The sequence below is a fragment of the Struthio camelus genome, chromosome 3, assembly GCF_040807025.1.
Source record: "Struthio camelus isolate bStrCam1 chromosome 3, bStrCam1.hap1, whole genome shotgun sequence".
In the NCBI taxonomy this organism is placed as follows: Eukaryota; Metazoa; Chordata; class Aves; order Struthioniformes; family Struthionidae; genus Struthio; species Struthio camelus.
The window spans coordinates 65,335,984-65,361,108 of NC_090944.1; the positions used below are offsets into that span (position 1 = coordinate 65,335,984).

A 25,125-nucleotide genomic window follows, 5' to 3' on the forward strand; every position below is an offset into this window, starting at 1 on the left:
ATTATAGGAGTGACCTGAAACTCAAGTAGAGACAGTGAAAATTCCAGCATGTAAAAATGAAAAATCACCCAAAAGAACAGAACTTTGATTCAGGCTTATACTTTCCATTAACGGAAAGGCAAGGATCTTGACAAGTCCAATGCAGAAGAAGGCTTAAAAATATGAAGCAGATCTGCTGTATTTTACCAAGCAAGTAATGAAAGGTTATATAAAATTATGTGCTCAGCCACAGAATCTGGCATATTGGCCCTAATAAGCTCAGCTGAAACTTATCTGGGCACAGAACTGAGACATGAGTTGGGAACTCATTAAAATGTTCTTCAGCTGTTTGTAAACTCTATAACGCAGAGTGAAAAATGATCTTGTTATGATCTCAGAGTACTACTTCAAAACAATCTCCCTGCTTATTCATGTCCTCTAAAGGATAAGCCCTTTCCCAATGTCAGAATCTATTTTTAGACTCTCTCCAGATATTACTGTCAAACAATTCTTTTCCCTATTGAATTATGTTGTTACTGTGCATATTATAACCTGTCAAGTCTTTGTAGCTCTTTGTGCAGAAGATTATGCAGCTCCAGTCGCTCCAGTATGAGTTCACACTGTGTTCGGTACTGTGCCATTGGATTTTCTGGAAAAGAGGTGTGCAGGGCATTGATGCCTCCAAGAAGTGCACCTCCCTATGCCATCAGAAGAAAGAGAAAAAAGCAACTTTGTTATTCAGAATTAAGCAGCAGAGATAGTTTATACAAAAATTATCCTTAGATATTTTAAAGCTTAAGGTAGCAAATATTTATTCAGTAACTGTACTGCCTAAGTAATCCCATTAGGTCTGCTCACATGGGCAAAATTGCTCATACAAATAAAGCAACTATGTGATCAAATCTTCAGGTTTTTTTTTTTTAAGTTTATACAAAAAATAGGAAGCCCACCTAAGGCTTGAGAACATCTTTAATAAACTGGGTATTAGGAGTAAAGGAGGCTTCCAAATACTTTGTAAAAATTCTGCCATTTGAGTAACTTCTGTAACAGAAGTGGTCATGACTGCTATAATTTTTCATTAGCTTTTTCTAACTATTTACATGGAAGTATCTGAGTTTCAGGGCTGTCAACGCTGGGGAAACTGACCAGCAAATATATTTCTGAATAACTCTAACTATTTATGAATAATTCAAGACTGTAAGTGATTTTAATCTCTGATAGTTTCTCTGCCCCTTGTGAGAAATTTTGGAGCAGAATTTTTTATTTGGAAAGGAGCATCCGCACAACATGATTTGTTCCACAACAAAAATTCTACAATAGCTCTGTAGTTAATTGCTCTCATGAAAAAACAAAAGCCTTATTCTGTCATGGATTTGCTGTCAATTATCCTTCTTGTCTAATCTATAAAGCTCAATACAACTAATGAACAAGATGCAACTAATGAACAAGACGCCTATCAAGCGCCATGAGAAAAGCAAAGGTGCACAGAATCTCAAGGTCTGTCCTTGTTGGCAACGTGTGGCCTATGCGATGACATATGTGGAAATTTCTGCTTTTTCTACTTTGTAATTTCAAAATTTTGTCTTATAAAATCTCACATTGAAAGAATATCATTCAGGTGACTAAGCCTAGCCTTCTAAAACTACTTAGTGCTAAATTGAGCCTGCCTCTGTAACCATTTAAGCAGCCCATTTAAATTATCACTTGCTTTTTTTCCACACAACCATGTTTTTCAGGGATGTGACAGACCTGTTCCACACAGAAGCATTAATCTGTCGTAATGGAAAGGGTTGTTGTAGGACCCTCTGCCTTATTTGTTTCAGGAACTGGAAAGAGCATAGCTAATGAGTAAGAGACCAGAAATTTTAGCCTCTTGGTTGGAATACTTAAATGCTGCCAAGGAGAATTACATTTTATCTCCGACACTTAAGTTCTGGTTCTTGTGCTACAGAGCAAGCCAATTAAAAACAGGTTTTCAAAGGTAATAAACTTGTAACTGGGAGCGTGATGTGGTGTGGGCACAGAAGGGTAACTGCAGTCAATATGAAACGTGCTCAAGCACTCCAAGTGCTACTACTCTGAAACTGAGGTCTTGAACATCTCTCATGAGGTATGCTCCAGTGGACAATTTCTTCTGGACTTAATCTTGCATATGTCAGCTTTAAATCACAGAACAGGAATAACAGTATCCCATCAAATCACGAGAGCTATGTGAAGATAAATAAATTAATATTTCTGATACACTCAGATACAATGGAGATTCCACAGAAAACCATACGAAGGCATTGACAGTTCTATCCTTAGAAGAGCACTGGAACAGCAGGTAGTAAATAAAACATTCAGCAAAACACAGACAAGGAATAGTTGCTTTTGGATTGAAGACTGTCAGTCTGTGAGGTAAGGATCCAATGCAAAAAAAAAAAAAAAAAGGAACATATGATTATGTATCTTGAGGCATCTTGAGATTCTTAAGGGGTACAATTACGTCTTGCTCTCCCTGATGGTTTAGTGCTTTACTTCACAGCCACAATGAGTTTCATTTATATGTTCTTTTGTGTGCATCGGTGTGCAGCATGTCTGAAATTCTTCATAGGGCAGGACTGAACTTAAGATAACTACCCGTGATGTTTCATTCCTGTGTTGGTCCTTAAGTCTCTGAGATATCTACCCCTCTGAAATATCACTTTGAGCAGAGGTAAGGTAGCCACAGGACAAACCCACAGGCTCACCATTTTTAATCATCATCATAGTCAAGAAGGTACAACAAAATGAAAACACCATCAGATAGTGCATTCGTGGACTTAGAGGAATTAAAAGTCTTCCCAGAAATGCACACTGAGGAACTATGAGTGCAGAAGATCCAGGACAAAGATAATTAAAAAAAAAAAAAATTACGACAGGGAAAGTGTGGGAGGGCGTAAAAGTGCATAAGGAGGGGAAAGCGTGGAACGGAAAAAAGGAATAAAAGGAGAGGATTAGAAGAGGAATAAAATAAGGACGAAAATAAGACCGTGCAGTAGATTATCAGTGGTGCTTACTGCAATTACTCTCACAAACTTTATTGAAAGAAAAAGGCAGATCACAAGTGCCTACATGCCATTTGTGACTTTGTAAGTCTATCCTGAAGAGCTTCGTCTCAGAAAAAGAGCAGTATCTGCTCCTGCAAAGTCTTTAAGGTCCATCATGCTAATGGGCACTAAATGAAATAGCTTTAATTTGAATATATTCATATCAACTTCTAAAGAAACATAGGGAAAGACATTTTGGATCAGACCAGTTATATGTTCAATGGAGTACAGAATCTCTGACAGAGCTGAAACCAAGTATTTCAGCAGTGCTAAAAGCCCCCTACAGAAAACTTTGGATAATCTGCTTGTGATAATTTCTTTTCTGCTCTGAAGCATGAAGATTTATTTCCAGGAAAAACATTGTATTTAAAGTAGTAGTGTCTATATCATTTCCCATATTTCTATAAAAAAAAATCTACCAGATTCATTTCATTTTTTTCATTTATAGTTAACACCCAAATGACCTAATTGGATGACCTAATCCTTCCCCATTGTTTCAATGTCTTTCTACATGGAAACGTTCCACAAATTTGTGTGACAACTGGTATGCATGATTTTCAGCGTACAGCAACCAGCGTTTTGAACTTTTAATGTTTCAAATGTAAAATTAACCTTCTAAAAGTTCCGAGAGTTTCCGTATCACTATCAATATACTTTGAAATGATCTAATGGCAAAATAAAGTGTTACACTTAGCAACTATTCTGAAACTTTCTCAAAAAATAATTATTTGGTTCTCTCGTGCCTAATTAGTAAGTGACAAGGTAATGTCATGGAAGAAAAATTCATTAGAAGCTATTAAACACAATTAGGACATAGACACAATTTCTGGGTCAAAAGGTCTTTAAAATGCAGATTGCTGAGAATACACCAAAACTTCAGCTCAACCAAGAAGTCTATAAAAATACACGTGCCTGTCCTTTATCTACCATCTATCCAGACCTCTCAGTATAATCCGTATTTAAGGATTTTAATAATCAAGATGGACTTAAAATGAATTCCTGAGGTCTCTCATAGCTCATTTTCTACAATTTCATGAAATCTTCTTCAAAGAGATGAAGGGAGCTGACAGATACCTACATGATGAACTGTATCCTTTAAAATGGTTCTGTAGGATTTTCTACAAGAAACCTTACCTGCATAGAAGATTCCATCACCGATACCACAGTTATAGCATCTTCCAAAGTCACAGTATCTCTAAACATCAACCGAGCATGAGCTAGCAAAAATAAAAAGGCATTGAAAGCAAGCATTACCAAAACTGAAAAGTATTTTTTTGGTACTAGAAGGGAGAGGATATTTCTTCAGATTTCTTCAGCTCATCAAACACTTATGTACGGGACTAATTTAAACATTAACATAATCCTCTTGATTTTAGTGTCAATTTTCCACATGAATTGGAAGACCTAGTTTTACTAATAAAGTACGTAGTGTGACTTCTGGATTATAGTTACAGTGGCAGTTTGACAGTGCTTGAATAAAGATACTCAAAATGCAAGAGTTAAAGAGTGTAAAGGGTTGGATACTGCAGTGAAAAATGTTACATAAAACACACCTACCTATATAGGTAGATGTCATCACAGTAAGTCAAAAATTAAGGCTATTTTTCATCATAGATCAGAAAAGATTCAATTTCCATTAATTGCTTTGGGTCACGAATTCAGTACTATTTAAATGCATTTTTCTCTAGAAAAAAATTGTTTTTCTTACTTTCCGTTCTTAAGTTACCAAGACAAAATGTGATGTTTGTAAATGGGTATCATGCTAATAATTTACCACATGAAGCTATCCTATTTGGCTGTGGAAACACACAGAGTTCTCTTACCAGAAGAGAAAAGCAGTTTAATTAATACAGTCTGCATAATATTTGGAAAAATAAAATGCTACTGAAAACTCCTATCATGTAAACATATATGAATGCAGGAAACTTTAACATACGAATAGCATGTGAATCCCTAAAGGTATGGGATCTTTTTTCTAAATAACTTCCTCCTCAATATGGAGACCAAAATATAAACATCTGCTGTAGGAAGCATTACATTGCTGATTGGCATAAAAAGCATGAAGGCCATTTATAATTTGTTACACAAAAATACTGGATATTCTTTTAACTTCACAGTGAAAATACTTGATATGCCATTTTAGAAGACAAAACCATGTTAAGATATTGTACCATACGGACCAGACTGTTGATATTAAAGGAAACAAAAATGTGTTATTTTTGAAATTATATTAATTTTAGGATGGAATCAAATACTTAACACCTTTCCTCAGGCTGAGTAGGATGGCAATTCTGGATTGAAATGAAATAAAATAAATCCTGAGATTTGTTTTTAATAAAGACATATAACTTATGAGACTTTTTTCTCAAATCCAATTTCTTCCAGTGGCTTTAGTTTGCACCCTGGATGTGAGAACTTCAAAATTAAAGCTGATGTTGATCATCCAAAGATAACACCCCTTCCCACATTCAAAATCTCCAACCCCACGGCTCTTTAGAGGTTCATCTATCCCTACCTCTATGGAAAAGCTGCTACTCTGCTTACTGGCTATAATTATACTCTTCATCTATTCATTTTATAAAGGTTAATTGTTAGCCTAAAAATAGAATTGCCAAGGCCTTACCTTCTGCAAGGCGTATCAAACTCTCTAATAAGCGAATGGTAGTTCGGGCGGCATTTCTGCAGTCGCTCTGACGCTGCATTTGGTAATAACGTACAAGGATCACGTTGCTCTCATCAGACAGTTTTGGCTGTATACTCTTTATAAGGCAGAAGTAGGTTTTCATTTTTTCCATGCTCCAGAGCTTTTCTGATTTGCTGGGAAAACCTGCACAACAACTTGCCCAGTCAGTAATTTTATAACAATGACAGACATTAAGCTTTTTCCCAAGAATTCCTGTTAAATAAATGGGTGACTAAAAAAAAGGTGTTTTACTATATTTTTGGGGTGTACTGGGTGGTCCGTACATTAGTCCTCAAGGACTTGGGTCAAATTCCAGTGTGGAATCTTACATACCATCCAATCCCTCTCGCAGCAAAATACAGAGTAAAGCCTCCAGTAATTGCAGCAGAATTGCTGTCCAACTTAGTGCCCACAAGATGGTACAGTCAATGAAGTGCTCTAGTATTCTTTGAGATGTAAAATATCACATGAATATATATATATACCTCCTCTAGCTGTTTTACCTACATTGTAGGAGCCAAAAGCTACCCGCCATATCCTGAACATTTTTTGCAGGGAAACATTTTGAAAAAGGGAGGAGGCTAGCTGAAGAAGTTTCCCCTAACGGCTTCTTCTCTAAGGGCGAACAAAGCCACGTTCCTAAAAGGCATGGAGAAAGTGCTAGTTAAAATCAAATTGCGCTGCTTTCCCTTCTTTCAGAGCGCACAGCTTCACATATGGAACACTGATCTAACATGCACTTTTCAAGTCCTGCAGCACGTACGGCTCAGATTTGTTCTGTCTATCTAAGCTTTCCATTACCAGTCTGTAAAACTGTATTGTGAAGGATTTGCACGTCAAGGAATGTAAAGGTATAAGACGGAAACCATCCACTTACTGAACACTTTGGGTTGAAACCTCTTGCAAATGATCAGAAAGTAAAGGCGCAGTGCTCACAGCTCACCCCTACTAATTAATTAGTGACCTCTACCTTATTCCTACTGGAAAGAATCATATCACAGGCAACTACTACAGCAAACATGTAAATACTGATTAATGTGAAAGACTGAACAGTAATGAACTAAGGTCAAAGTGGGCAACAGAAAAAAAAAAACACATATAATTTTAAAAGATCATTCTTACCTTTATTTTCCAGGATGAAAGAAGAAATGATGCGGTCCCATTCTTCATTTTTTGTATCTAACAATACTAAGACCAGGTCAAATCTGCTGAGCAGAGGACTGCCAAGAGCTATGTTGACGGAGACAGATTCATTAGGGTCATAATGGCCTTTCGGATTTGTTGCTGCCAATATAGTTGTCCTTGTATTAAGCTTGCATACCAAGCTAGAGAAAAGTATGGCAGACATTATAGTTGAATTAAACTGGGTAGAGGAAACAATTTCAAAGAGTAACCACAATTATCACTTTTTTATGTTTTAGAGAGCACATGTTACCTTGAAAGATCATAAAGAGATAAACAATATATGCAATTACTATATTGATACATGTTACATGTAAAGTATTTCTCATTTGGGGAATAGCAACAAGACAGAAAGACCATGATCAGGACATCAAAAGTACCAAAACAGGTAATATGCCCATGTGTAATCTAGGTCCTCAGCTGGTGCAAAACCCACGTAGCATTTCAGAAATAAATGTTATTTTGCTGATTTATATAGTATAAAAGCATTTTTTTTATGATGGAAGCTAACATTTTAGCTTAATTCACATTTTAAGAAAACAAAACAAATTGCAGTAGGCATGTATGTTTTATTCCTATGTCTAAGCACGTTACAGACGTTAGCACAACTCAACAATGACAGCAGCCATACTGACTGTTTCTTTAGGGAAAGAGTTATTTTCCTCTTATAATTATGCTATCTCGACATGTGTTTTTAGATGTGGGGAGATATTTTTTTTCTAGCAATTTAAATGTAATCCTTCCAGTCATGGCAACAGGAAGAGTATTCTAACTTTGGTTTGTCACTGAGCTATTTCCAGTCACCTTCACAGTAACTGTTACCTCGTGTCCAGAGCTCTTCTGTAATCGAGAGGAAGGACCACAGTTTTTCTGTTAGAGTATATCCGATGGGAAAAGAACCTTAACTCCCATACAGTAAAATGAGAGCTTAAATTAACAAAGTAATTAACCCCTCTGTCAAGTTATGACTCAACCTAAAAAATCCTTACTGTATGCAGTCTTTAAAAGTGAGCAACTGAGGCTTATCTGTGCGAGTTAGCGAACCTGGCTTTTGGGGTCTACAGAACCTGAGCCACTGCAAAAAGGAATCCAGCTAAAGTACGTTTCTTTCTAACAATGTAGACAGGACTACGTAATTTCCAAGTATTTGGCCACAACTGCATTACTGGCAAAGGTTAGTAACTCCTGAGGTGAGAAGGACATTACTTGTCCAATTCAAGCCTAGAGTATTTACAGAGGATGCATTAGCAGTGAGTTGGCATGCTGAAGACAGATATACCGTACTACTATTCTTTCAAATCATCCAAAGAAATTAACAAAAAAGTTGCAAAATTGGAAATTTTATCTGAAAAGATTTGTGACAGGCACCTGAATCAAAACAATTCTGAAAAATGTAATTGTTTAGACTGATTGTCCTGATCTGCTCCCAGAAAAAGACAAAGAGTATCTTGTCGTGTCTCTGTACCCTTCCACATTTCACAGACTAAACTAGAAGGAAGTGCAACAAGACTTGCACAAAGCCAGTAGCAGGCCTGTCCTCCAAAAGACAACTGCGGAAGTTCCACGGAACTGCCCAGATGGAACTGCTCACACAGAATATGGAAATTATTTACTCTGTGCCCTTATTTTATGCGTTATAAGCCTGAATTACACTGTATTTTGCTTTTATCCTGCATTTTTCTCCTCTAATTTCACATTCTTGAAGCTACAGATTTTTGCACTGACAGTACACAGTCACTTTGCAGAAGTCGTCAGAACGGAAAAAAAAGTCTTAGAGGCTGCACAGAGGGTATGTGACGTGGGTCAACTCAGGCAAAATTCAGGAAGAACATTTTCAACATAGAGCATAATATGGCTAGAATTATTGATACACACAGGGAAAGGAAGACACATTAAATCTGTCTTACAGACAGTAGCAGAATGTTCAATAAAATCCTGCAGGAAAAAGAGGCAGATAAGAGGGAAGGAGGTGCAGGGCCTAGGAAAACAAACAAACAAAAAAACCAAATCCCCCAAATGGCATAAAACCTAGTCAAAATAAAAAAATGATATGATCAGGAAGAGGAGCCAAAAATATGCGATTTGGGCAAGAGCTGGATGGAAGACAACAAGGCAGAATGTGGAAAAGGTAATACTTTTGAGTAGCAGTTTTCATGAATACCAGCGACCAAATGATTTGGGCTTGGACCAGAGCTGTATATACCTGCAGAGAACGAGAAGGTTTGAGCTGAAAAAAAACTGGCGGGGGGTGGGGGGGGGGGAGGGAGGAGGCAAATTTGAACACACAGTGGTTTGAAAAGGAAAGCAAGAAGCTGAAAGCTGGAGTTGATATCCATGCCACACCCAGCAGATAAAACTGAGCGGCCTGGAAATCTCTTGGTCTTCTTTTTGTTACCATTCAGTATTTCTGAATTTGGGGCAAACAAAAGCCCTCACTTCTGAGTTCCAATGCAAAGTTCACAAAGTTCCTCATTTCACTTATGACTATTATGACAATTCTCACTAAAAGACAAGCAAAAACCACAAAGTCATCTTAGGGACGTGCCTTTGCCTGCAGTGGTAGATTGAAAACAAAACAGTGCAGAGGGAATGTATTTATTCTGGTCGCGTGCAACCACTAGTCCATTGCACTGCCCTTTGAAATGCTGGCTCACCTAGTTTAAGAATATCATAAAGAATAAAACTATACAGTGCAACAAACAAAGCAGCTACACTTAATCAGCATGGCAGACCTGTCTCCAACATATTTGATTTCTGAGTACAATAGAAACATCTTACGCTATTTTGTCACATACGGTAACACGCCACTTACCCTGCCTTAGCTACGCTGATGGTCTGTTGCTCCATTGCTTCATGGATACTGGTTCTGTCATGTTCTTTGATACTGTTGAACTCATCAATACAGCAAAGGCCTCCATCTGCAAGCACCAGGGCTCCAGCCTCCAAGTTCCACTCCCCAAAGTCCTTCACAGCAGTCACTGTCAAACCTGAAGAATCAATTACTTCAGTCAGCCTTTTCCATAAAACGCAGGAGCGCACTTCAGTGAAAGAAAGGGACTCCGTACATTGGCTTGTACCACAGACAGAAGGCAAAACAGCAGGTTAGCTTCACCACACAACTCTACCATGTAATTCAGTTTACACCTACCAGTAAGAAATCACACTAGTACTATGCAGGTCAGCTCGGATCTGCTGAACAGGGTCTGTTAAGCTTCCCACGTTTGGTAATAACTTGTTTTATGACATTGATAAATGTACAAAAGTGATTACGGTTAAAAGACTGAATCTGTTAATCAAATTGAAATTTGGGGTAAATGCAAAGATAGCAAAATTACAGAATGGATACACATAGCTCTTCCTCCCCATCAGCTATTAAAACAGACAAAGATTCCAGAACTGAAGAATGAAGCTTGGAAAAATAAATTATTTCAAATATTCTGTCCCCAGGAAGCTGCGACAGATTCTCATTTTGAACTAAGACAATAAGGTCTCTTTTTGAGATTTGGTTCCTTTGAGCATTAAGCTAAAATGAAAAGCCAAGATACTCAAAGATGAAATGGAAAAAAGAGTTCCCAAGAGGTAAATCCCGCTGTAAATCTATGCATGAGACAACACCAGGTGCATCACAGGCCAGAAAAACTTCCTCATACGTCTTCTGGTTACAGAGCTGCACTTTCAGCTTTACATTCCCTCTACTAATTATTTCCTATGATGCAATACTGACACAGTTCTGAATGTGGGTTAAGAGCCTCAGGACAATTCTACTGCTAGGCATTAAACAACATTTAAAAACGGGGTTGTTTTGGGGGCTGTAACTAAACCTGTGGGAATGGCTGTTCATTATCAAATAGGTGCAGCTCCTTTCAAACTTTGTATTCCCTATTTCCCAGCCTTTTCTCTATCTTTAGCCCTTCTTTGTCACCCTGCAGCGTTCAGCTCAAAATATCCTAGTAGCTGACAAGCTGCAACCAGCCTCGCATCTCCTGGAATGCTAGGGCAAAACTAACCAAAAGATCCTCCCACTAAAACTTCAGTGGGTCCAGAGAGGAGAGGCTGCTGCTGCCTTCTCACCACTGTGCAGATGACCACAGTAGCTGTTCGCTTCCAAATAGCCAGTGAAAAGTTATTGGAAGTATATGTTTCCTGTTAAGAGATCACATATTTTAGCTTGTTAAGAAGAACCTCTTTCATTGCGTCCCATCTCTCCAGGTTTCCTGGATTCTGTAAGCCCAGTACTAACCACACAACTTGGGCAGTCAGTTACATAGCAGAATTACAAAAACCAAAACAGTCTCTAGTCTCCAGACAGACACAAGGAGAAAGTTATAAAAAAGTATAGCAAGCAAGATCAGGCAAGCATGCAGACCATGACATTTCTTTGTAATTACAAATCAAAAACATCGTCTCCTTTCACAATTTTGCATGAGCTCGGTGCTTTGCTGAAGGACCCTGTGCCTCAGTGCTATGCTCCGACCCGCTGCAGACCCGCTCTGCTTCTGCCAGCACAGCTCAGCCTTTCCGTGCAGGGAGGAAGATGGCTCCGACGTACCTTCCTGCCCTGTGACCTCCCCTGCATCCAAGGGCTCCCTTCAGGCAGGACAACCTGCCTGTGTATTTACTTCCACAGACTCTCCACTCGGGGTTAGGAGGAAAAATATTCACCTAGCCCCGGGTAGGAGCTCCCCGCTGGCCCACAACCCAGCCCCCCCCCATAGAGGCAGGAGCGGTGCTATGGGGACATATTTATGCTCCCTATCCCCCGTGCAAAGGAGGCCTAAGATGGCCTCCTCTGCGGACTTCCTGCTGCTGCACAAGGGTGTATTTGGCTTCCCGATGCATTATTTCACCCAAGGCCTTCTTCAGCACATTAAGAAATTCAGCACATTCTTGAAAATGCTGCTGTTTAAAGGATAACTCCTGACCCCTCAATAAGCTGTTGGATTGATCTCTCTAGCTATGCGGATTCGCCACAGAATCCGGGCCCACGCAGACCAGCCCGGAAACCTGGCACCCCACTGGAAAAACCCCACTTATTCAGCGCGTGCCCCGGGGGTGCGCGAGGTTTCCGTCTGCGCGGCCTCTTCCTGCACTCGGCTGGCGGCAGGAGGTCGGGGCCCCGCGGGGTGGCGGGCGCACCTGCCCGGGGCGGCCATCCGCCCTGGTGCACTCATCGCGTTAGCACCAAGCCCTAACGGCAGCGACGTTGTGCGTCGCCTCGTCACTCAGGGAAGGAACAAAAACCACCTCTGCGGAAATTGGAAAGGGCGGGGGGGGAGGGGGAAGAAGAAGAAAAAAATTTAAAAAACCCCCCAAACGACAGCACATGGCGAAAGCCCGGGAGCGAGGAGAAGGCGGCGGGGCCGCGGGCCGCCCCGCCCGCTGCTGCCCGCCCCGCCCGCTGCTGCCCGCCCCGCCCCGCGCGGCCCCGCCCCTGCCCGCGCGGCGACGCCGCCGCCGTTGCCCGCCCGTTTCCGCGCGGCGCCGGCCGGGCGGGGGCGCCGCGGCGAGCGGCGAGGCGCGGGCGGCAGCGCAGGGGCCCATCTTGGTGCCGCTCGGCGCCTCGGCTCGGGGAGGAGGGCCCTAGCCCAGCGTGCGGCCAATCCGGGCGGGCGCTGGCGGCGAGCAGGGCAGAATGGGCTGTAGTTTAGTGAAATAGGAAAGCTGCGAACAGTGTGGAGTGTTCCTGGTGTAAATAAAAGGGGGGAAAAAAAAAAGTTTCTTCAAGTCACAGCTCTACGGCCTCGCTCAGACAGTGGCACTGGGGTTTGTGCGTTGCAAAAAACCAACACACTGGACTTTATTGTGCTGCATTAACACGCTCTTCCTATTGTTTGTGTTTTTTTCAAAATATGGCAAAGGTTCAGGTGAACAATGTAGTGGTGTTGGATAATCCTTCTCCTTTCTACAATCCTTTTCAATTCGAAATCACATTTGAGTGCATAGAGGACCTGTCGGAAGGTGAGTAGATTTTTTCCCAATACCGATTTTGTAACCCAGGGCTGTTAGTTTCAGGGGTTTTAAGGTTTAAACTTTGCGAAGGCCTGGTTCGACAATTTAACAGTTTCTCCTTCACTGCATCGGTGTGCCTAGATGAAAGGATGTGCTTGCAGGCAGCTGAAACGCTGGTTTAAAATCGCTCTCGCCGAGCCCGCCGGGGAAAGTTGATCGCTTATTTCGCCCTCGCCGCCGAGCCGGGGGGCCGCGTTGCCCGGCCGAGCTGTGCATTTGGTAACGCAGGCTTTAAGTTGCAAGGAACTTGTTTGAGTGGTGGTAGCCATGTTGCCAGCTTTGTGTGTGTGGGGGGGAGAGTGCGCCTGAGAGGGAGAGGGTTAACCGAACCCAGCTCGCAGCCAGCCCTGCTCCGGAGGGGAGCTGAACTGTTGCTGAGCGAGTAGCGATACGCCGGGACGTTTACCCGATGCGGGCAAAACATTTCGGCGCAAACGTTTCATTGGCCTCATGCTCAATTTTTTAATACTTTAGGAGGAGGAGAAAAAAAAAAAAGGTGGCTTTCGGAGGCCGGGGCGGGCTGGCTCATGCCGCTTGCAGGGGCCGGCGGCGGCGTGCGGGGAGCGGGCGGGATGGCGGTACGTTAACTGCCCTGCCGGTGGGGGAGGGGGCCGGCGCCCAGCCACTATTTTTGGAAGTCACTCGAAAGTTACCGGCTGCCGCCAGGAGGGGAGCAGCCCCGGCGGCGGCTCCGCCGCGCCCGCCTCCCCGCGGGGACCCCCCCCCCTTCTCTCCCCGTCCTCCCCACAGCTCAGCCGGGGGCTGCGGGCCGTGCGCCCCGGGCCCCGGCGGAGGGGCGCGCCGCGCCGCTGCCGGCGGGAGGCGGGCGGGCGGGCTCCCGCCTTCTCCTCAGCCGGGCGGGCCCGAACCGCCCTCGCCGCCGCCGCGCCGCAGCGCCTCCCCGCGGGCCGCCGCCGCGGGGGGAGTCGCCCCGAAACGCCCGGCGGGCGCGGGGCGCCGCGCAGCCCCGGGCCGCGGGCTTCCCTCGGCTCGGGCCGGAGGTGCGCGCTGGGGGTCGCGGCTGCTGCCGGCGGGAAAGCGCCAGGGCGGCCGTTAGCCGCCCTCTCTGAGGGGACAGCCGCGAGCTGCGCCCCGGCGGGGCGACGGTCGCCGCCGCGACCAACGCTGCCGCGCAGCCAGCGGCTCGAGGGAAGGGGCAAGAAAAACTAAGTTCATAAGTGATAAGGTGTGGAAGAGGGTTCCTCTGTTTCTAAATTTGCCTCCTGCAGCCTGCTTCTGTAACAGTTTCTGCGGGCCCGTGCGGGTGACTGGCGGGGTGCCCCCGGCCCCACGCCGAAGCGCGGCGCGGCGCCGCCCTTCGGCGACGCTGCGGCTGTGGCGGGAGCCGGTGCCGTGCCCGAGCCCTCCCTCCTCCAGGCCTTGGCCCGCGGCTCCTGCCGACGTGCCGCCGCTTCTAAAACTCGCCGAAGTATTAGCTTGGGCTGGCTGCCGCCACCTGTGACGGTGTTTGCTCCGTGGCTGTGTGGAGGGGGCTGGCTGTCTCTTTCTCGGCCGGCTGGGCTTATCTGAGAGGCAGCTTAGGAGCCCTGGGCTGGACGGGGGCGGCGGGCAGCGGTGCGCCCCGGAGGGGGCCAGGCGCCAGGCATCATGCCTTTCCTGCCAGTTGTGCACAGCTGTGCATCACGTGCCCCTCACTTTGTGCATTTACGCCACAGTTAATCCAGGACAACCGGGGCGAGAAGAATTATGTAGATGGTCTGCCGCAAAATTCTCCGTTCCCTTCCCCCATCTAAGTGCGAGTTAGACTACAGGATAAATTCAGGAGGAGCACTGTTATCTTTCACACAGAAAAGTAAAATGAAACGTAGCCTTCCCATAGCTTATGAAAAAGTTGCCGTCGTTACCTTAGCTTTCACATGCAAATATATCTATTTATTGTGCTTTTTTTCAGTCAGTCCTGTGCACTGCTGACCTAAAAGTAAATTCATAAAGTCCAGCCCCCTTTCCCTTACCCCAGTCTTTTTTAAGTTATCATTCCACATCAAGAATCCTAAAAAGCATTGGCTCAACCAATCATGTAATTTAACTTTTTTTTAAAGTATGTTTTTCAGTACTAAATATTACTAGTCTAGAAGGAGTTTCATACTGTCTTCCTGGAATAATAGCACATGATGGCAGGATAATCTTAAATAATTTTAGGCTAAAAGTACTCACTTGTTATGTACAGTAACTTGCACTGACCTTGAGAAAACAGGTCACTAATTCACCTGGATTACTAGCCCGCAGTATTGGCCGTACCTAGTAGTAGATGCTTACAAGGTAAATAAAACCTCTGATGCAGTACCTGGCCTGTTGCGTGTACAACGGAATAAAATCACTTCCTAAACCCTGCTAAGCATATTACTTAAAAACTGAAAACTTGTATTAACGTGGAAGCGTGATTAAACAAAGGACTGCATTAATGAAGAAAAACAGCTGACTGCAATCCTAAAGCAGTCCAATTCTGTTGAAGTGCTAGTTTTTGCTTTGCTTCAGTTCCAGTCTTGCATCAAGAAATCATAACATAAGCTTCTGGATTTTGTGGAGAATGCAAATAAAATAAATGGAATAGGCTACAGGTTAGTGCTTTTGCATACGTATTCAGGGCATTACTCATACAGTAAAATACAAATATAAAATATACCATGTCCATTTTAAGGTGCTGTTTTGAAGCAAGAATTTCATTACAAAAATACTGACTTTTTAGTCACATTCTTCCATAATGGTGACCTTCTTGTTTTCTCATGTAAGAAAAGAAAAACAACTTTCAGAATTAGTTGTATATGCATGTATGTATATATGTGTTATTAAATCAGAAGATGAAAGTGAATTTGCTGGGCCAGGAAAAGCTAATGAATGCTAATTTGCTTTTCAAACACCTGTGGCAGAAAGGGTAAGTTAGAAAAACCTGTGAATTGGAAGAAATGCTTGATTTTGTTGCATTGTGGTAAGAAGCAGAATGCTACGTTTAATGTTTTGGCCTGTAGTTCCGTTTGAGGAGGTGGACAAAATCCTAACACCAGTATCTTCAATGAGAACGTGAACTAATCACAATTTTATATACCAGGTCACACAAGTTGTGTGTGAAAGAATGGGTGCACGCGGTTAGCTTATCTGGTGCTTGCACAGTGGATTCTCTTATTCAGTCAACTGCCTTACTGGATCTGCATGGTATAAGCTATGAGATGTGTGTATATATATGTGAAAAGTGGAATTTCTATTTAGGAAGTGAGTGTGTGTTCAGGGCGTGCCATACATAGGCTTCGTCGTTACGCTGGGGCCATTCAGACAGCTCTTGATTACATTCTGAACACATCTGCCAACAAGTAAGTGGGCCCTGCCCTCTCTATAAAATTTGAAAATTAACCCGACTATGGAAATAGAGGAATACCTATAGTACTAACTGAATGGAGAAGGATGGCAGGATGGTCCAGTCCATGGGAAATGGAGCAGACATAGCTAGATTTCTCCATGAAGACAGATCCGTATTCCTTTAGGCCAGTTGCCGTAGAAGCAATTTTAGGTGAAGCAGAACTGTAGAGAGGAAAGAGTGGAAGACCCTGAACTGTAACGATAATTTGTTTTTTCTTGTTTCTTTTACTGTAGATTTGGAATGGAAAATAATTTATGTGGGTTCAGCGGAAAGTGAAGAGTATGATCAAGTGTTAGACTCGGTTTTAGTAGGACCTGTTCCTGCGGGTAGACACATGTTTGTATTTCAGGTAAGTTTGTTGATTCCTCCATTTTTAAAGGAGTTGTGTTTTATTTGTTGCTTAAAGATGACTATATAAAAACTAAGTGGGACTCAAAAAATAATAGTTAGCTAGAAAAATATTTTGGTTATCTCTTCAGGTATAATACACCTTATTTTGAAGTCTGTTCACAAACTGATGTTTTTTGCCCCTGATATTTCCATTCTAACGCTTTCACTTGTGGTATCAATAATTAGAGATATTAATAGAAGCACTATTTGTTTAGCTACTGATAGTTTTGACCAGTCTGGTGTATAAATGTACTCCAGACCACTCACTACCAGTGAGTATCAGTTACCTGGTTTATGCTAGCATCATCAGGCTTAGTTCTACTGCAGTTGGTGGCAGTTGCAGGCAATCTGAGGAATTATGTTAGTGTAGACAACATCTTCAGAAGATCAGGCCAACAAATTCATTGTAAAACTTGGGCAAGACAGTCATGATTTCAGTTCTGTTTGGCAGGATAAATGTACAACCGCAACATTTGGCTAAGCAGGCTAAATTGCAACACAATATAGCAATTTGTAAAATAAGACAAAATTTCAGTGGTAGATAGCAGACATTGAGGAGGCAAGTGTTTAAAATCAAGATTGTCCCACTAATTCTGGAGTTTGTGACAATCCTACCAAATGCAGCTGTTAAAGCCAAAAGTTGCTAAGGAGTAATTGAGGAAAGGAAGACAGAGAAAGAGCAGCACTAAGGTGGCTTCATATCCTACTCTGTTTTCCGTATTAGGTCAGCGAGAGCTAAAAAACTGAAGCAAACTTACTGAAGTCTTATACAAGCTTTTATATCCAAACTATATGATTTAGCTCACTATTTCTCTATTTATCCAGTACTGCTATGTTATCTTGCAAACTGGCAATAAAATCCATCCGCTGGAAAATCAGATTTAAACAGAGAGCAGCTTGCTATATAAGAACATGCTACCTTCCCAAGTACTAGAAATTCATGCAACTGTTTAAGAGAAAATATACACTGGAGTAAAAGCATTTTTCAAAAAGAACTCTAATGAATAAACCTTTCTTATTTCCCACAGTCATTACAACTGTTTTCAAAAACATTGTTGAGGTCTGTGAGACAAATGCGTAAGGCATCTTGATTAAAGATTAAGCCCCAATTACTTGAAAGCTTCAGGGTACATCTGAAATTTTCAAATAAAGGGAAACTTCCTTACAGCACAGGCTAAAGGAACAGCAATTAAGATGAGGCTGGAGGTTACACTTATCAACCACATGTGCAAATCAATCTTGAAAAATTCCTGTTTGGTTTTGGAGCTGGGCCTAATTTTTCCTCACAATAAATAAAGGTTGAGTTTGTTAAACATCTGCTTTATTAACAGTTCTTCCATTTTCAAGCTACTTTAGCTTATGGCGTTAGTTGATCAGAAGCAGGGGATCCTCTAGTAGTACAGGCTACCCTATAGTGCTCTATCCAGAGACGTTAGCTGGCATTTACAGTTCTAATTTAAAAGATGCACTAATCTTAGTTAAGTTACAAAGATTCATTGTTTGATGGTGATGGGAAGCAGTAGGAGAAGGTGCTTATAAAGGCATATTTTGGTTGTGTCACATAAGAAAGTCTTGAAAATGAAATTTACAGAATTTGCAATTTCTGTAGGATGGTTTCATCGATTATAGCCTGGTTATAAATGATACTGCAGTTAAATTCGGGGTAGGTGTATAAACATTTTGCTTAGATTGGAATAGGTCCTGTAAGAGATTCAGTACACCCTCTGTTATGATAAATTATCCCTTTTATTTCTTACAGAAGTAACTGTGGTCTAAGTACATTAGACTTCAAGAGCACTAGAATATACGTGAGAGTAAGACTCTGCTAATGTGTGCATAGGAGACTACCAAAAAAAAAAAAAAGTGCTGTAGAAAGCATTTGCTGATGACAGAAGCTACTTTACTCACTGAACTGAAGCTGCCTGGGAGATGAAGAGAACTAGTGAGGGAAGGCCAGAATGGGGGCAAAGTGTCGAACTGCGGGAGGTATATAATGTAAGGAAGAGAGATTATATTCACTAGAGACAGCACAGAGAAAGAACCTTTGCAGAGACTTAAAAATTCTCAGATATAATCTGCTGTAGATTTTTCTAAATAGGAAAATGGCTGAAACAGCTATTAAAATGGAGTGCCACTCAGATAAAATACCTTGGATGATAAAAACTGCCTTTGTGAAACAAAAGCTGTGTATCAGTTTGGAAGTCAGCCTTACACAAGATATAGAATATTGTGCTTCTCAGACTTACACAATCAGCTCTTTTAACGTTTAGAAAGTTTTTCCATATTAAAGGCTCACAGCCTGGCCTATTTGGATATAAATACCAAGATATAAGTAGTGAAACCTGATTCTTCCTCTCTAATCAAACACACTTGAGGATTTGTAATAAATTCTCAAGAACTTCGTTTTGAAGCTGTGGGTACTTCTATAAATTTACTACAGATATGACCTTACACTAAGTTAGCTACTCTGCAGTTAATGGGTATCTGTATACGTCTATCGTGTGGAAAAGCAAGGTAGTTCAAAACAGCATACGCTGTGAGTGATTACACAAATTGCTTAAATAATTTATAACATAAGAATGGCATATTAAGATAGTGATTTTTATGCAGAAGTGAATCGTACTGCCTCCTTTAGCCTAACAAAATACCTGTTTGCAATTGCTTGCTTGTCGCTTGCTCATACTTGTGTCCTGTTTGCCTCTTCATTTTTTTCACCTGGTTATGATCATGTTTCCTGGGGAATGAGGAGGTTTGACATTCAAGCATAAAGTTCAAAATCTGTGAAAACTATTTTTTAAACAGCGCTCAGTTTCTCTGACACTCAGCAAAACAAGGCTTGAGAGTTAAGCAGGATTAAGAAAGAATATTTCTGTGGATTCACAGCTGTATCATGGGATATTATGAGACATAAGATGACAAAGGGAGCCTGGAAGAGTTAAAATCCCAGGACATAAGTTTCATGGAGGTTAAATGAAGCGGTATCCCTTTGCAATATATTGTTCTATAATTGCCCACTGTGGAATTTTAAGTAGTCACGTCGTTCTGGGCACTGATAGAACAAGACTACTGAATTAAAATAGTGATTTCATCTGTACTGGCAGTTCGTGTGTTTTCTTGGAGCCTCTACGCTTCCACTCCTTGGTCATCTTTTCCATCTCACTATACAAGTTGTAAAGCCATTTGGTCATTTTCTGTTCCCTTCAGGGCTGGAAGAAGCTGTGTTCCACTTGATTCCCTTGTTTCTTCCCCTCAGGTGGATTTGTACCTGAGGGGTCCAACTCATCTAATTCTTCCGCAACCTGCAGCTCCTTAGAAAAAGCTAGACTGGTTTGCAGGCTCATAATTGAAGTAACAAAGAGCAGAAGCCAATGATGCATGACCACTAGGTCCCAATTTCGCAGTGCTAGAGAACATAAATACCAGAGAATAATAGCAATGAGAAGGACAGCAAGAATTAATCCCATTCATCCTCTTTCCTCAGGCAGGATTCATTACACTTGAACCACTCTAACATGCATTGTTAATACTAACTCATCACAACACAGGTGTTCATTGTTGGCTTCAGATTTCATGCAAAATTGTAAATATGAGTCAGTTTCAGTGATGCTTTGATTGCTGTTACCTTAAATCTTAGACTGAAATGAAGCATCATATTTTATCCATAAACGTTTAGCTAGAAAGCATCTTAAAAGACTGCTCTAAGCCACGTTTTGTGAGGCAAATTTCAGTGATTATTAATAACTGCAGTGCTATGGTAAGTAAGGACAATGAGGGAGATCATCAGAATTGTCTATTAATTAGAATTGCATACTGGTTGAAAATGTCAAATGTCTCAGAGCGATGATGCATTTAACTGCATACATTTTAACAAACCTAGGCGCATGGAAGGAGGTGAGAGACAGAGTAGTTTATTCCTTTCCTGAGGAATCTGTGGGACGTCTCAGACCTCATTGTGGTCTGTCCCTTCTCTTCTTGCTGAAGTATAGGTTGCAGTCTTTTTTTTTTTTTTTTTTTTTAAAAGAGCTTAGTCTTGTTATGAATATGCATACAGACCAATCCAACCTTGAAGGTGTGAAAATTTTTTTTTTACTATGTTACCAAGATGAGCTGGAGAGCAATGGCACTGTAGAATTGGAGGGATGTTAGTACACTTGCTTAAGCAACAGTTCAGCTGATCAAACATTTAAAAGCAGTTTTAAATCAAAGCTGTCTAATCACCCTTGAAGACTCAGCACACAATATTACTGCATTTTAAGTAATTCGGTCTCTAGAAGATAGTGTCCTACATTCAGAGCTGATGTTGTTGAAAAAGCAGGTATATTTTCTTACTAACATGAAGAAAAATTTAAAGCTTGCAGATCGTCTGCTTAGCTGCTAAGACATACAATTCCAGAGTCTCCGGCTAGATAGACATATAGTACTGGTTTTTGTTTTAATCAACCTTTCCCTTTCACGTTTAGGCTGATGCACCTAACCCAGGGCTTATTCCGGATGCAGATGCAGTAGGCGTAACAGTTGTGTTAATTACATGCACCTATCGAGGTCAAGAATTTATTAGAGTCGGCTACTATGTAAACAATGAATATACTGAAACAGAACTGAGAGAGAATCCGCCAGTAAAACCAGATTTTTCTAAGGTAAGACATACTCTGTTCTAGTGTATTACCTTCTATCAAAGGTAATTTATGCAAAGAGGTTTTCTTAAACAAAACCAAACCCCAAATGATTCTATGAAGTACATGAAACTGGACATCAAATAATGGGGAAAAAAAACTTGGAGAAACAAATTAGAAGTGCTATGTAGTTGCCATTAATTTGGAAGACATTCAGAAACCAGTAAGTTTCTGCTAGCTTGAAATCTTGACTGGACTTTACTATTGTTTTACACTGACTACGTGAAATAAACTGCTGGGTTCCCTCTGCCTGCACCATTGCTGACAACGTGGTTCTGTTCTGTGGAAAAACAGAGAGTTATGTTTTTTCTAGGACTGTCAACCTGAAACTAGGTTTTAAGCATTAATTTAACACAGTCCTTAGCCAGCTGTACTAGTATTAGAGCTGCAGTTTCTGCATACCGCTAACAAACAAACTGAAAAACAGCTTTTGGATAAAATGAGGAGAGAATATTGCTAACACGGTAAGAGCAGGTTGGATGACTAGACAATCAATGGACAATTTGACCAAGGAAGTATAAAATTAAAAAAAAAAATCAAAAACAACAACAAAAAACAACTTTTGTGGTAAAAACTGAACCAGGACTAGAATTAAAATGAGGTGTGAAACATAATTATTTGGAGCCTAATGCCTTGAGGAAACAGAGCACAGAAACAAAAAAAATTAGTCGGTCAAAATCTTGTGAAATACTCTATACAGACAGATTCCTACAGAAAACAACAAGGCACTACATGGCATCCTGTTTGGCTCTCATGGAACATTCTGTGGGGCTGGGGGTTTTCTCTTTATGAAAACTAATGTATACATATACACACTCACGTTCAGAAGTTGTGTGATGGTGAGAATAAATTTGGCAAAATTATTTCTCAAGTTTGCATGAATTGTATGCTTGGATAGTTGAAAAACCGACAGAGTCCCTAAAACTGACTAAACGTAACTAAACTAATTTGGTATGTTTTTAAAAGTCACTAATGCTCTTCTATGCTTAATTTTCAGAGATCAGACGCTCAGTACACTTGTAAAAATACTGTTAATTTTGGGGACTCTCAGACTTGTAATCTGTTTTTTCTGTTGGCTTTTTTCTGTTTTTTTTTTTTTCCTCCATAGATATCATACACTTATTTGTATACTTATTTTTGGTTTGAATGGTGGAATGTTGACTTCCTTTGCTTGAACTTGGAAAGGCCTACAACTATTTGTCTTAATTCTCTGTTTTCTTTATATAAACAGTTAGCTTACTCCTATGGAAAAGACCAGTCAAAGCTGTCATGCATTTGTATAGAAGGTTCTTAATTTAACCATGGGCCAGAACTTAAACATACAAGCAGAAGATATGGTTATTAAACATATTTAATTGTAATCGATGGGAAATAGGCCTATTAGGTTGAAAAAGAAATGATCTTCTCAGTTTGCACAAGGGGAGGAATATTTAATGAGAGAGCACTTTGGCGAATAAAATCAGTATTACTACCTAGACAGACTTTTCCTGTGACCAGTCTTAACTTTCCTAATGAGTTGCCAATGGCTGTAATTTGCTATCCTACAGATTTAACTGAATCATCTTGAAAATGGTGAAAGATTCAGTGAAAATTAGCATTTTCTTTTTTGTTGTATTCATACATATAACACCTTTTTAAAGGAAAATGAGAGTCATTCATGAGACTCAAATACATGAGTAGTGTCTAGATGTGTCCACTGTCATTATAGTAATATCTTCCAAATCTAAGGAATGTTTTCATTTTTAAAAAATAAAAAAGCTTTAGTTAATTTAACTTAGCAAAAACAATCTGAAGTATGCTAATATAAGGAGAGGCTGTAGTCTTAGATGAGAATAGACAGTTGATGAATTGATACAGTTATTTCAAACACAAAATTGGTGCAGGCAAAGTACTGTAGCTAGCAAGCTTTTGGGGGGTGGTTGGTTGTTTTATTAAAGGCTGACTAAAATGATAAGCACACTGCAGTAACATAGTCTTGAACTCAGGAGGAACAGTTTAAAATGTCTTCAAGAAGGTTGTTTTTTTTTCCTCAGATAAGATACTAGATTAAATGAACTAGTGATGTGTTTCCGTAAGTGTGTTTCTGATGCATATATAGTATCTATAGATCCACATTTCATATGCATTATCTTTTTAAAAGAATTGTTTTACGCATACAAGGCTATGGGGAGTAAAAGGAAAAAACAACTTCTAAATGCATATAAACTCCAATTTGAGAGGTACACGAGTATAATCTGAATGTTTTCTTCCCTCCCAGCTTCAAAGGAATATTTTGGCATCTAATCCCAGAGTCACAAGATTCCACATTAACTGGGAGGACAACACTGAAAAACTGGAAGATGCAGAGAGCAGTAACCCAAACCTACAGTCACTGCTTTCTACAGATGCATTACCTTCAGCATCAAAGGGGTGGTCAACATCAGAAAATTCATTAAATGTTATGTTAGAATCTCATATGGACTGCATGTGACTAACCACCATCATTTTGGTACTGTACATGTGTTAAACTGTAAAAACAACCAGAACTATTTCCCTCAAATTCCATAAGTACATAGTTGACAAGCAATGTGAAGAACTTGTTTTAAAACATCCTGTAGAAAGTTTATAAAAAAAAAACAAAAACAGTATTTGAGCAAATTGTGGAATATAAATACAACTATTTTTAAGTAATTGCTTTTTTTCTCTAATGTGTTATTCTATTTGGTCTAAACTGAACCTGATTAAAGTATACATATTCACTTTGTAAGCACTATTAAAAGCTAAAAGACTGAAAGTTAAAACGTTCAGGCAAAATGAAGCAATAATGACTTGTCCTCATCTCTGATACCCAGATTGCCAAATATAAAGTGCCCTTTAATAGCAGTTTTAAGAACAGAGCTGTCATTAGATGAAGTGCAAAGAAAAAAGTGCTTTCTTAAAAAAAAAAAATATATATATATATATATATGTATATATTCCAAAAATGTCCTCTTACTGTGAAAGCAGACTGCACAGTATAATTTTAGGTGCAAGCTTCTTTTCCTTTCACGGCACATACTTGTTACTTAAAGCATGCAATTTGAGATTTACCATCTGCTAGCTTGGAATTTAGGACTTTCTTTTTTAAATCTCCTGCTGCTTACTGTTGAGTCAAATTGTGGTTTGTTAAGGACAATGTTTCGTTGGGATTTAGGTGGGTACCCCAGCGAAGAACCCCTTTTCAGCCACCCTACTAGCACACGCAATTGTTTGGAAGGCTTCAAGCAATTATTAGAAAATTTAAACATCAAAAGGAATGGCATAAGTACTTAAAAATGTTCTTCTGCAAGATTATGTACAGTTGCTGGTTGGTACTTTTTTTTTTTTTAAAGTATGCTTTATTCTTACAATCTTTTTAACTAGTAATGAGGAGCTTAAATGTCTTGCTCTTTTTCAGTTTTCTAAAACCTCTAGAATTTAAGACATTTCGGTTTTCTCTCTACCCTTTAAGGCACTATGCACTGGTACAAATCAAGATTCAGATGCTGTTGTGGCAGGCACTGCACACTCCAGAATACAATGCCTGCCCTGAAGGTCTTACAGTGAAGCATCCCTAGTACCTGAGGCATCCTCGAAGATAAAAGAACTAGGTAGTACATTGTAAAGACTTAAGACACGCTTATGACGTTTAACAATTTAGTTATTCCTTCCAATCCTCACTAGCCTTATTATAAACATATATTATAAGTGACTACATGTGCACCTGAAATTGTAATATGTCATACTAGATTACAAGACTATAGTTCATTA

At 40.6% G+C, this 25,125-nt stretch overlaps 2 protein-coding genes across 3 annotated transcripts in view; one reads left to right on the forward strand and one right to left on the reverse strand.

The window, feature by feature from the left end:
• MCM9 (minichromosome maintenance 9 homologous recombination repair factor) overlaps positions 1 to 25,125 on the reverse strand; it is a 56,771-nt gene that overhangs the window by 10,150 nt on the left and 21,496 nt on the right. For both annotated transcript variants that reach the window (XM_068938147.1, XM_068938148.1), the window contains exons 8-12: positions 9,725 to 9,899; positions 6,853 to 7,055; positions 5,671 to 5,874; positions 4,182 to 4,264; positions 532 to 677 (exon numbers count right to left, since the gene is read on the reverse strand). In XM_068938147.1, coding sequence (XP_068794248.1) covers positions 532 to 677; positions 4,182 to 4,264; positions 5,671 to 5,874; positions 6,853 to 7,055; positions 9,725 to 9,899 — 811 coding nt within the window. The remainder of the gene's footprint in view (positions 1 to 531; positions 678 to 4,181; positions 4,265 to 5,670; positions 5,875 to 6,852; positions 7,056 to 9,724; positions 9,900 to 25,125) is intronic.
• On the forward strand, positions 12,396 to 24,029 carry ASF1A (anti-silencing function 1A histone chaperone). Its single transcript, XM_068938156.1, has 4 exons — positions 12,396 to 12,870; positions 16,528 to 16,643; positions 21,145 to 21,321; positions 23,615 to 24,029. The coding sequence occupies exons 1-4, from the start codon at positions 12,762 to 12,764 to the stop codon at positions 23,825 to 23,827; spliced, it is 615 nt and encodes a 204-aa protein (XP_068794257.1). The 5' UTR covers positions 12,396 to 12,761; the 3' UTR covers positions 23,828 to 24,029.